General features: G+C 43.5%; 1 protein-coding gene across 8 annotated transcripts in view; it reads right to left on the reverse strand.

The window, feature by feature from the left end:
• SPA17 (sperm autoantigenic protein 17) overlaps positions 1 to 12,673 on the reverse strand; it is a 12,920-nt gene continuing 247 nt past the window's right edge. Inside the window, exons 1-5 of one of the 8 annotated variants that reach the window (XM_083480808.1) lie at positions 12,529 to 12,640; positions 7,279 to 7,464; positions 4,180 to 4,250; positions 3,532 to 3,597; positions 1 to 326 (exon numbers count right to left, since the gene is read on the reverse strand). In XM_083480808.1, coding sequence (XP_083336934.1) covers positions 114 to 326; positions 3,532 to 3,597; positions 4,180 to 4,250; positions 7,279 to 7,432 — 504 coding nt within the window. In that variant the 5' untranslated portion in view covers positions 7,433 to 7,464; positions 12,529 to 12,640 and the 3' untranslated portion in view covers positions 1 to 113. Of the gene's footprint in view, positions 327 to 3,531; positions 3,598 to 4,179; positions 4,251 to 7,278; positions 7,465 to 12,095; positions 12,641 to 12,673 lie in introns of those variants that run through there. The other 7 variants (XM_083480810.1, XM_083480811.1, XM_083480809.1 and 4 more) reach the window with 7 other exon arrangements.

The following is a 12,673-nucleotide window of genomic DNA, read 5'->3' on the forward strand; positions in this document are numbered from 1 at the left end:
TTTTTGAAGGTTATTGTTTATTTCATAAACGTGACACATGCTCCTAAAGCAGACCCCGGGGCTTTGCCTTACGCCACTTCTAAACTTGACTGCTGGCAGGTTGCTGTGTAGCATTACTGTGGCTCTTTATTTTCAGGTTCACTTGGCTTTTCCTCCTTTCCCGGTGCCTTCTCCTCCTCCCTCATTTCTTCCAATTCTTCATTTGTGGGTTTTGTGTTCCTCCTTGATCTGTATCCCCTGTATGTGGCTTGAATTTTTATAGCAGCCTCTTCTTCAGTTAGGCTCATACCACTCATAGCTGCTGGTGGTTTCTCCACTCCTCCCTCCTTTACAATGGAAAAGAAAAAAACAAATGTACATGTCTAAGCTTTGCCTTTAACCAGATGAGCGGTTTGAAGAGATATACAGTGGTAAAGTGAAAGGGAAAGGGACCCCTAACCATTAGGTCCAGTCGTGGCCGACTCTGGGGTTGCGGCGCTCATCTCGCTTTATTGGCCAAGGGAGCCGGCGTACAGCTTCTGGGTCATGTGGCCAGCATGACTAAGCCACTTCTGGCGAACCAGAGCAGCGTATGAGGTAATATTTCTGGGTTAGCAGAGTCTGTAACCTGAAGCGTATGTAACCTGAAGTGGATGTAACCCGAGCTATCACTGTATAGATCTCTCTTTGAAAAAGAGAGTGAGAGCTTTAAAAGTAACTCAAACCTCCATTATTCCAAAGGCCTTTTGGAAGGTGGTTTATGAGTCCTAGGGTGGGTGGGGAAACAAAATGCAACTTGTTTTGTCATTTTTAAAATATGTACTTTCCACAATATATTCACAGGACTATTTTTAGTGCTAGATGTTCTGTATGTCACTTGGGCAACTTTCCATCATTTTTTCAAAGGAAGTTTTGTCTGCTGAAAATGTGAGAATTTAGCACTCAGAATTTAGATATTACCAACTGTTCATCCTTGGGATGCAAGAAGAAAAAATCCCCTACCAGAAGAGAGGGGAGCAATGCCATAGGCTGCAGTTGCCTAATCTGTTTGCCTGCAATGGACAAAGGCTTCAATGTCATTCAAATGTTACAAAATACAGAGGGTACACTTCATCCATAGTTAAGAAGTTTCAAATCCCAGTGATTTCAATGGGTGAAGAGAACAGAAGCTTAAGCCTGCAAATATCTGCACACCTACCTGGAAATAATCCCCACAAACACAGCAGGGCTTCCTTCTGACTAAATATGCATATCATCATCATCAGGGCTGGGCAATATACCAATATATTGTCCAAAACCGGCTTTAAGTCCATATCATGATACCGGTTTCATAATTCCTGACCTGCCAATATATGGCGAATCATGTTGTGTGTGTGTGTTATGCAAAAAGTAAGATGCGAAGAAAACCATTAAGCCAGTCAGTACCTCTACATAGCTCCAACCTTATTTCAGATATTGTGTTACAGTGGTATAGCAGGTGATATGTTTATCGGGCGGTATATCACGATGTTGAAAACCAGATATCACCCAGCCCTAATCATCATCCTATTTGTTGCTGCCTTTCCACAAAAAGAAGCATGCTTAATGTGGTTTACAACAAAGAAAAGAGTACTACACCTCAAAATCAACATTGCAAGAACAATTTCATAGTAACATCATAAAACAACACAATAGCAATTATAACTGCATGCAAAAAGCAGTATTTCAATAATAGAGTATAAATATAACAAGATTAAATTAACATTACACCTTCTAGCAACAGTAGAAATAACAAGGGAGCATGACAGTTTCACCTTAGTCCTATGGTGTTGCTCACACTGCAAGCCTTTTTCATAGAAAGCAATGGGACTTTAAACACTTGGTTGGGCTGTGCCTACATTTTCCCTGATGGAACTTGTTGAACAAAAGTGTAACATAAGCTCTCACTGATGAGCTGCTCCCTTTGATTGCAGGTTCAGAGATCCAACTCAAACAACCAGGTGTCTTGGAGAAATGTTAGAAATAGGGCAGGCACAGGCAAACTCTGGCCCTCCAGATGTTTGGGACTACAATTCCCATCATCCCTCACCACTGGTCCTGTTAGCTAGGGATGACGGGAATTGTAGTCCCAAACAGCTGGAGGGCCAGAGTTTGCCAATGCCTGAAATAGGGCCAGCTGCCCATGATGTTGATTTCCAGAAGATTTCTATACAGATTAGGGCGATTTGCTTAGGAAAATATCCTGATGCCTTGGAGAGGGCATGGGCGTAGCCAGGATTTATTGGGGGGGGAGGCTTTATGTTAGGGGGGCAGAACCGAGTTATCTGCAATTGGTCAGTTAGTTAAGTATTTTTATTTCTTTACTTGATTTGAGTGAGACAACTGCCCACCCCTACCCCCACCCCGCTACTTACATGGGAGAAGGAGCTAATTCGCAATGTTTGTTCTACCTGTATTTAAAACTAAGGACCTGACACCATCAAGGTTACCTAATATTGCATTTGCAACTGGCATCCATTCATAGTTACTAATTAATTTATGAAATGGGAAAACTTTCCATTGGAAATTTTTCTCTTTAATTTTTCCCACACCACATTGCCACTGTCTGCCACTTTATCCAAAGCAGATTTAAAGGTAAAGGTAAAGGGACCCTTGACCATTAGTCCAGTCGTGGCCGACTCTGGGGTTGCGGCGCTCATCTCGCTTTACTGGCTGAGGAAGCCGGCATTTGTCCGCAGACAGCTTCCTGGTCATGTGGCAAGCATAACTAAGCCGCTTCTGGCGAACCAGAGCAGCGCACGGAAACACCGTTTACCTTCCTGCTGGAGCGGTACCTATGTATCTACTTGTACTTTGACGTGCTTTCAAACTGCTAGGTTGGCAGGAGGAGGGACTGAGCAACGGGAGCTCACCCTGTCGCGGGGATTCGAACCGCCGACCTTCTGATCAGCAAGTCCTAGGCTCTGTGGTTTAACCCACAGCGCCACCCGCGTCCCTAAAGCAGATTTAGAAATGTGTTAACTGCTCTCACTTATGTGACTAGACTAATTTCTCTCTCCCCCCCCCCCCCGGCATGCATTTAAACTTCAAGTGAAGGAATTTTTTTCAGTGGATCAGCAACTAGGGATTTGAAACTAGAATCCATGCAGGGAAGAAGAGACTCCATAGATTGCTATCGATGAGAGTCTCTGGGTTGTATCCAAAGTAGATCTAAGTTGGTAAGTCACAGTCCTGTGTTCAGAAGGATTTCCGTTTGTGCAACCGATTCTCCCCCCTCCCCAATCTGTTCTTGGGGTTCCCCATACCCTCTGGAAGGCACAGGGTGCACATGGTGGGAAGATGATGGGATGATTTAGTTGGATGCCTCCCTCTGTAAAAAGCAATGGAAATTATTTAGAAAAGTGAAAAGATCTTGACAAATTGACTGTTGCTGCACTCTATGCAAAGATTGCTCTGGCCTCGCGGAAGCTTTTGAGCATGGCAAGGCCATTAGTGATTTAGCTATGTAGCAAAGGGCTGAGAATGGTCTTCAGGTTCAAGAAAAGTACAGTGAACTCATTGAAGATTGCTTACTGGCTGTGCCTCGGATCCTTCCTTCTTCTCCTCTGCTTTATCACCACCTCCTGGTGGTGCAAGTTCCTGCAAAAACAAAGGCTATTTTCAATGCACTTGCTTGCAAGAAGAGCACCAGGGTCTGGTGGTACAGATGATACTTAATTCAAGCCCAATCAAGGTGTAGGATGAGAAGGGTTAGGGAGTTGCTCACAATCATTTGAGTGTGTGGTTTTCTCTAGATCAGGGAACTTGTAGCTTTCCAGATGTTGTCGGACTCCATTTCCTCAACCAACGTGAGTCAGGATTGATGGGAACTGAAGTGTGACAACATTTAAGGTCACAAGTTCCTCACCCACAATCTAAGAAGGGGTGGACTATGTGCCTTGATAGCCTCTGTGACCAAATCAACAAACACATTTGTTTTTTTCTAGCACCTTCCATAGTACTGTTACACAATTGGCACATTCAAGTGTTAAATGAGCACCTAGAATTATTTCTGAGCTTTTGATTCAGTTCGGGCATAACAATGAGGGGGGGCAGATGTTTAACCTGCCCTTCCAAAGCACCACAGTGCTTCCTATGCTACTAAGCTATCTCTGCCCACACCCTCTGGCCTGTTAGTCCCATCCTGTCCCCCCAATATGCCCACCATAAAATAAGACTTACATTGAAGGCATGGTTATTGTAGTATCGGTCGTCTATTTTTGCTCCCCATTCACATGGATCATAACCACTTTCTAAACAGAGTTTTGTAAAAGAAAATAAACACTGAATTATTTTATATAAAATAAGGGTCATATCCAATGCTGGTCATATTAAATAGGCATAGCTAACTTGGATCTATTGTTCTTGTGTGTCTATTCTAAGTACTGTTTAGTTGGGGACAAACCCAAAATAAGCTACCCATTCAAGTATTTAGAGTAGCAGCTGCAATGAAACGCAGGTATCAAGTAACATGTCTTGGTCTAGTTATGCACTTTCAGCTTTAGGGATTGTAGGATTATTTTTCTTTTAAAAATCTCTTAACTATTTATACTTACACCTGTGTACTTATATACAGCCAAGTGCAAGACAAAGGGGGAAGCAACTGCAAGATTCTCTATGGAGTTGAGTCAGGATTGTAAGTCAGAACACATGTATTTCCTTCCAAAAAAAGAGCAGAAACAACCAAGTATGATGGGTTATAGTAAATGAGTGAATGGGCAAAACAATGCTTTAAAACATCTTGTTTTCGACAGGGAAAAAGGGTCTGATAATGAAAGAAACGTAGAGTAAGAGCTGGAATGATACACGTCATGAAACATTTGCCCAATCTTACTGAGTTAAGGTATCCAATTTTGCATGAGTAGGTGGGAAGTAGAATGGTAATCAAGGACAGTTGGGTGGCAAAATGAGAAGTGACTATACTGGCTACTCATACCATTTTAAGTAACAGATGGTGCAAAAAGGAGTTAGTACATTGCAATCCTATGCACGTCTCCTGAGAAATAAACATTTACTCCCAAGAAAGTATCAACAGTATTGCTGCCTATATCGTGTTTTCAGCAACTACTTCAGGTCCCACAAACTGAGAGCTGCTGCTTCATTTGTACTGCTTTGGAGGACCAACCCCATCTTGCGTACAACTGCTTATTCCACTCTGTTCATCATGACCCATCCTAAGCAGACAACTTCCACAGGTACATTAGTCACAGGCGGGAAACAATCTCAGTGTCCTGTGACCCAAACTCTTTCTTTTTAGATGCATAGCCTGCTTTTGGGCTGGAATACACAAACAGGCTTAAAGCGTTCATACAGTTCAACAGTTTCCCTTGAGACAGTAAAATATTTTTTAAAACATAAACAACAAAACAAATGCTCACAAGGTTATATTTCATGGCCTCAAACCAAGGAGATATCGGTTCACATATCCACCCAGCTACAAAGCTCACTGGGTCATCTTAGTATTCTCAACCTAGCCTACATTATAGGTTGCAAGGATAACGTGGGTGCACTACCTTGAACTCTTTGGAGGAAAGGTAGGATAGAAATGAAAGCCGCTTTAAAAAAATACTGAACTCAAGAAAGGTCAACACAACCAAAGGGGGGGGGGAGAGTCCAGGTGATTCACAATAACAGATATATAATAGCATCTTCAACTCATGCGGCAGCTAGACTGGTGACTGGGAGTCGCCACCGAGACCACACAATCCCGGTTCTGAAAGACCTACATTGGCTCCCAGTATGTGAGTCATGCAGGCTGGAACTGATGGTAACTGGAGTTCAACAACAACTGGAGGGTGACATGCTCTCTCTCCATCCCTGTCCTAAACATGACTTTTTAGACTCTTAAAAAGCAAACATAAGAAGCTTAGCCTGGCTCCCCATGTTTGGAAATATTTTTCCTGTCCCGCTTATGCAGACAGATCTGCACGGTGTCCTTAAGTTGCATAATAAAATCTGGCTTCACAATTTGTGTTTCGGGGCCAGGTGGATAAAAGGTGGAGAACTCACAGAACCCCATTATGAAACTGCTGATGCTGCATGCCCTATAAAATTAAAATAACCCTCCTGAGTGTCAGTCTGCCTAGCAACGTCTACACGTATAGAACCAATTACATTCTGAAGGTCTGCTAAAGAACAGTGTATTTTGAAAGGAGGGTATCATTCCAAGCAAAAAAAGTGTAGGCTTCCACCTGCAGCTCTGAGGCACAACTGAGTATTGCCTCTGGGAAGAGGAAAACTAATTATATGAGATGGTAAGAGGTTCTTTCTCTTGCACCCAGAACATTCACTGCTCACTAACTTTCCTTGCATAACGCTATAAACCTTCTCCAATAGTGTCATTTACTAGACATTTTAAAAACAAAGAAGAGGCCAAATAGCTCTGAGCTTCACTGTGAGTCATCCTGCAATTAAAAACACCACCACATGTTTGTAGCTTGGTCAATCAGCAAGACTGCTTCCTCCGGCCGGCTATTTTTTAAAAAATGCTTCATAAAAATTCTCCCAGAGAACTAGGAGTACCACATTATCAAGAGAAGGCCACAACAACATGAAATTAATCATACTTGGATTGCTGTCAAATAGCTTCAAATGAAGAAAGGGGCTTCAAATCCATCAGGGGCTTTTTCCTTGCCTCAAGATGCAATCCTACTAACTATCAACACACTTTCCTGGATAATAAGTACCTATATATAAAGTAGACAGGAAAGTCCTACACCTGTCTACACACTATGCAACAGTGTGTAAGAAACCTTCTATCTTGGGAAAGGGAAGTGTAAAGATGTGAAATCTTTGCTTCTTGTTCACAGAGCAAGCCATGTACTCTGTACTTGCACACCAAAGGGCCAAGAAGGGAAAGAGGAACATGTCTTCTCTGCACCCTCAGACTTCCAATGCATTTTCTTCTTCCCATCCCACCAATCTAGGTTGCCCATGACCTAAAGAAAATGCCTCTGTTTGTGTAAAGCTAGCACTGGGTAGTGTTTTATGGCTGCAACCACAAACAGTAAACTTCCACATCTGCCCTCCAGATGCTATGGACAGCTTCAATCATCCCTAAATATTGAAAGACTATGAGTGATAGAAGCTGTAGTTTAAAAGATCTGGAGGGCACCAGTTGAGAAAGGTTGCTGTACACACTTACCTGGAAGTCCCACTGAACACAGTGGGACTTCTGAGTAACCATGTATAGGATTAGGTTGGTTTGGATCTTTCCTTAGGGAGAAGAATGTGTGCACATATACGTTAAACATATGTGATATTATTTCAGTTTATGCTCACTTTCTCTTTCAATGAGAAGAGTTTCAAAATACTTGGCTGCAAAGCTTGGTATATCCACAGGCTGGCTCCTCAAGACTTCCCTGGCAAGCCCTTCGAGCAGATTTGCAAATCCTGGAGGAATGCGCTGAGTGGTGTTGGAGAATGGAATGGACATTGTCTCTCAATAGGTTTCTATCCCACCTGCAGCTTCATTAACAAGAGAAATGCATTATTTTTGTAGCTGAAAAACAGCATTTTTGTTGGTCTAATATATACAGATGTTACAGATATTACAGCTGAAGTTATGAAACTCATACATTCCCCACCCACTGCATCATTTACTGAATGAAGCATGAACACAAATGCCTACATTATACTTAAGACACAAAGAGCACAAAATAACAATAATCATCACTGCAATTTGCTATCTGATATTCAGAAATCTGCAACGGCAGCTTTACTCTGGGGCTGCAATGCCTTATTTATGAGATCTGTTGATGAAAAACATTTTGATCAACCCAAAACAATAACTCATTTAACCAGGGACAAGGTATTTAATTTAAAATAATTTTCTTTCAGGACCACAGCAGACTGCACTTCCTTCTCTTTCTTACTATGAGACCAGAGAAGCCATGCCGGGGGGGGGGGGGTACAGTAATTTAAAATTATTTTTAATACAGGTTCTTATATGGCAAGTGCCATATCAAGGCAAAATGCCCACAAATGAAAGACAAGAGATGTTCCTCTTCTAACATGATGTTTTTTGCATGAATAACTCCCCTTTTCTTCAAGAAAGGGGGTGCAGCTAGCATGAAGGAAGGCTAGGAAGGCAGCCTCAGATCTTTCTGTAAGAGGAAGGACCTCCTGCCTCAATCCCAGATGACTTCCTGACTTCATGGTGAATGGTCAGACACTGAGAGGGCTGCTGTTGTAGGCAGACCCTGGTGCAGGGCTGGGCCAGATGTGGTTCTTCAGGAATTTCTAGCTGACCATCAGAATGTCCCCAGCCTACACACCCTCCCTAGCTGCACCACCTGTAAATATTTTTCTCCTGGCTGGAATGTGTCCTTGAATACTGATGATGACTCTTGTGTGTCTGGATAGAGCATAGAGAGTGGGGTCTGTGAGTGTCTGTGTTGAAGATAGCCTAAAAAGAGAGATGCAACTCTGCTTGAGGAAGAGTTCATTTATTAATTATATATCTTGTTGCAATTTATGAAAGCATGTATACTTTTCATGTTGCAAGCCACCTTGAGCATGGTTTGAACAGTGGAAAGGTGATATACAAATAAAATTACTGATGTATGTACACAGTGCTTTTTTCTTAAAAAAATGTTTAGGGTTACTCTCATTTTCCTACTCATATTGAAATACTGCCCCTCAATGATGCCAAACTTAGATTCACAAAATGTTTAGGGGTATGCATCCCCCTGCATCCCCCCAGAAAAAAGCACTGTTGTACATATGCTATGCTTGAATGCATCATCTAAACACAAAAAGTATGCTATCTTCCGCAGGAATCCCCCCCATATGCAAATTTATCTGTTTATGTGATTAAAGTTCATACACTTAACTCACCAAGATTTGGTTAAGTGGGCCCTATTTTTTAAAGCTTGGGAGTACATATTTCCACTAGCTAATTGCAGTTCAAACAGATGTTTAAAAGCACAGCAAAGCAGTCAATACAAAAGTCAAAGATTCAATAGAGCACCTCTGTTTCCTCAGTTCTGCCATTAGAAATAAACTCTAGGATATTAAATGACAACAGTTTGTTGTAAAATTCTTCTTATGAATTTAGTAGCAAGCAAAGTCAGGGAATGCAGGAGTTACAGAAGATAGAAGCCTAATTCATTCTATTCAGACATATTACACCTCTGCTAAAATTTCAGTTGCCTTTTATACAGTCACAGTTTACCTTCACAGCTTGAGCGAGGTTACAAATATGAGTTTGTGCACCTCTCATTACCCTAATGGATGTAATTAGAAGCGCAAGTACTCAGATCTGGAAACAGGAAACAAACTCATACATTCGCAAACACTTTCAACAGTGCAATCTTATATGTACATGTCTAAGTACTCCACAACAAGCAGAATTGGACTTTCTCTTAATTAAGTGTGTATAGGATTGCAATCCTATGCTAACCACCTGGAAATAAGCACCACTGAAAACAGTGAAACTTCCTTCTCAGTAAACATATAGTAATGTACTGCTAATACGGTAACTGTGATTGCAATCAAACTATACTTAAGTCTCCTTGACCTCAATGGGTTCTGCATTCTGAGCTGCCTACAATGGATCAGAATGCAAAACTTACATGAATTTGTAATTTTTATTTGGGAAAATATTTTAAATTGTGGTATAACTACTGCCTGTAGCTGCTTGCAGTCCTGAGAACACTTACTTGAGAATAAGTTCCACTGAACTCAGTGGGATTTATACTCAAGTGAGTATACAGCTTTGGTCCTGTATACCTGAAGGAGCATCTTCCGCCTCATTGTTTAACCTGGACACTGAGGTCCAGTTCTGAGGGCCTTCTGGCAGCTTCCTCATTGTGAGAAGTGAAGCTACAGGAACCAGGCAGAAGGCCTTTTCTGGTAGTGGTACCCACCCTGCAGAATGCCCTCCCCTAGACAAATAAAGGCAGCCCTGTATCAGGAAACCTTTAATGTCTGATGTTTTGTTGTCCTTTTCTTATATTCTTTTGGAAGCTGCCCATCATGGCTGGGGCAACAAGTTATAAATAATAATTACTATTATTTCTATGTAAATATGCACAAGATTGAGCTGCAAACTGTGGATTTAGTAGCCTTACTGACAAAACAGACAGAAAAGTCTACATTCAAGGTTCAATTCAAAATGAACATTATTTTTAATTTTAAAACATAGATAGCACCCTTATATAGCACCCTTCATTTTGTTTAGGATTCTAGGGCAATGTACAATTTACTGGTCACCGTGCTTTCTTGTTCTATCTTTGAGATCAGCATAGAAATGTCACAGACATCTTTGGCCCCAGCAATTCCCCCAACTCGGTTTATTCTAGTCTATCTTTAACATGTTACCATTCAACATGGTTGATATTATTAATTTATGATTAATTTCTTAACCTTCCTTCACCATGAGGTCCCAGAGCAGGTTACAACAATCTAAAAATACATTAAAAGATGACTTGTAATGAGCTATACCTATTATTAGGGATTAGTGACCTGTTTTCCAATTCCATTATTTTATAATGATCTTTTTTTTAAAGCACTTCCTGGAAGAAGAGGAGCTGGGCCACTTCTAGACGGTCACTAATTTCAGGTGGAATTCAATCACATGCCAACAAATGTGAATAAATGCACAATGAATAGGTCTGGAAGTGCCCTGGGTCTCCTGTTTGCTGGGAATCTGCACACACAAACATAAGACAGATGCTCTGCTTTCAAATGCATGAGTAACAATCCCTGGTTACTTCCACACAACTCATTCACTGAATGTTCATTTTGATCTTGATTTGTTTGCAAGGAGGTAACATGATGTCGCATGAAGCAAATTTAATCCCGTACTGGCTGAGACCCTACCTGCCTGCAGACTGTCTCGTCAGAGTGGTGCATGCTCTAGTTCAGTGTTTCCCAAACGTTTTTGGGCAACGGCACACCTGTTTACCGGGAAAAAATCTCGCGGCACACCACCATTAAAGCCCCGCCCCGTGACGTCAGCGCGCAGCGTCACGCCGGGAGGGACGCACAAAAGTGAAAGTTTTTTCCCTTCCCCTTGCCGGGGTGGGAGGAGGCAGCAGAGCGAGGGACTGAGGGACGGCGGCAGCTGAGGCAGCGGCGGCTGTTGTGGTGGTGGCGGCGATAGCGGGCGGAGGAGGAGCCGTCGCCGGGAGTTGCTGCTGCTGCTGTTGCTGCTGCTGCCCGGACATGCCGGCCTCCTCCTCCTCCGCTGTCTCGCGCTCCTCCCTTTTGCGCGCGCTGCCCCGCCGCTCAGCACCAGCACCGCGGAGCCGCCCCCGGCTCGACGCGGATCCTCGCCGCCGCCTCTCGCCGCCCGACTCGCCCGCCTCCCTCTCACGGCACACCAGCCGGTGTCTCACGGCACACTAGTGTGCCGCGGAACACCGGTTGGGAAACACTGCTCTAGTTATCTCCTACTTGGACTACTGCAATGCAGTCTGTGTGGGGCTATCTTTGAAGGTGATCCGGAAACTACAATTAATCCAGTATACGGTAGCTAGACTGGTGACTGAGAGTGGCCACCAAGACCATGTAACACCAGTCCTGAAAGACCTACCTTGGCTCCCGGTAAGTTTCTGAGCACAATTCAAAGTGTTGGTGCTGACCTTTAAAGCCCTAAACAGCCTCAGCCCAGTATACCTGAAGGAGAATCTCCACCTCCATCGTTCAGCCCGGACACTGAGGTCTGCTGGTTTCCTCCTTGCAAGAAGCAAAGTTACAGGAAACCAGGCAGAGGGCCTTCTTGGTAGTGGTGTCCGCCCTGTGGAACGCCCTCCCATCAGATGTCAAGGAAATAAACAACTATCTGACTTTTTGAAGACATCTGAAGACAGCCCTGTTTAGGGAAGTTTTTTATGTTAGAAGTTTTATTCTGATTTTAATGTTATGTTGAAAGCCTCCCAGAGTGGCTGGGGAAACCCAGCCAGATGGGTGGGGTAGAAATAAATTTTATTATTATTATTATTATTATTATTATTATTATTATTATTATTATTATTATTAAAAATGTCAGTCCCTCAACTCAGCTGCCATTATTATTATTCAGTGCGTTTCCCCCTCTTTCTTCAGCGCAAAGAAGTCCCACAGAGTTTAGGAAATCCACTTTAAAGGCGCACCCTGAACTGGACAGCTTGAGGCGGAATCCCATCGGCCGAGTTGAACCAGTGGAAGCACCGGGGGGGGGCGTGGATTCTGTGGACCTCAAGACGTTGCTGGACTCTGGGTCCCAGCAGCCCCAAACCAGACGGGCCAACGGCCAGGATTAGCCGTAGACCCACTTATTCCCCACTGCCTGGGTTAGTCGCCCCTTCGTGTGGACGAGGCACTCTGCCCATGCTCAGAAACACTCGCCCTCTCCCGCCCCACCTGAAGGTGACGTCACAAAGCGGCTCCTCGCACTCCTATCAGTCTTATCCCACCTCGGCCTATTTGACTGTGGGGAGCGGGAGAGGAAGCGGCGGGAGCGACAACGAAACCCCACCTCTCGGCCCTTTTTCTCAACTCGCCTGAGAGAACCAAGAGAAAAGCTCTGCGTTTGTTGTCAGTTACCTTGGCAACCCAAACGGGACGGCAAGCGGGGAGGGACACAAGAGCGAACCGTTAGTGAAGCCGTCGGCCGGTCGCTCTCGCGCAGCCCCGGATTCGTTCTCCAAACCAAGGCCCGCCTCTCGGATGCCCGGAGCCGCCCACCTAT

This window comes from Podarcis liolepis, assembly GCF_965112155.1.
Source record: "Podarcis liolepis genome assembly, chromosome: 16".
Classification (NCBI taxonomy): Eukaryota; Metazoa; Chordata; class Lepidosauria; order Squamata; family Lacertidae; genus Podarcis; species Podarcis liolepis.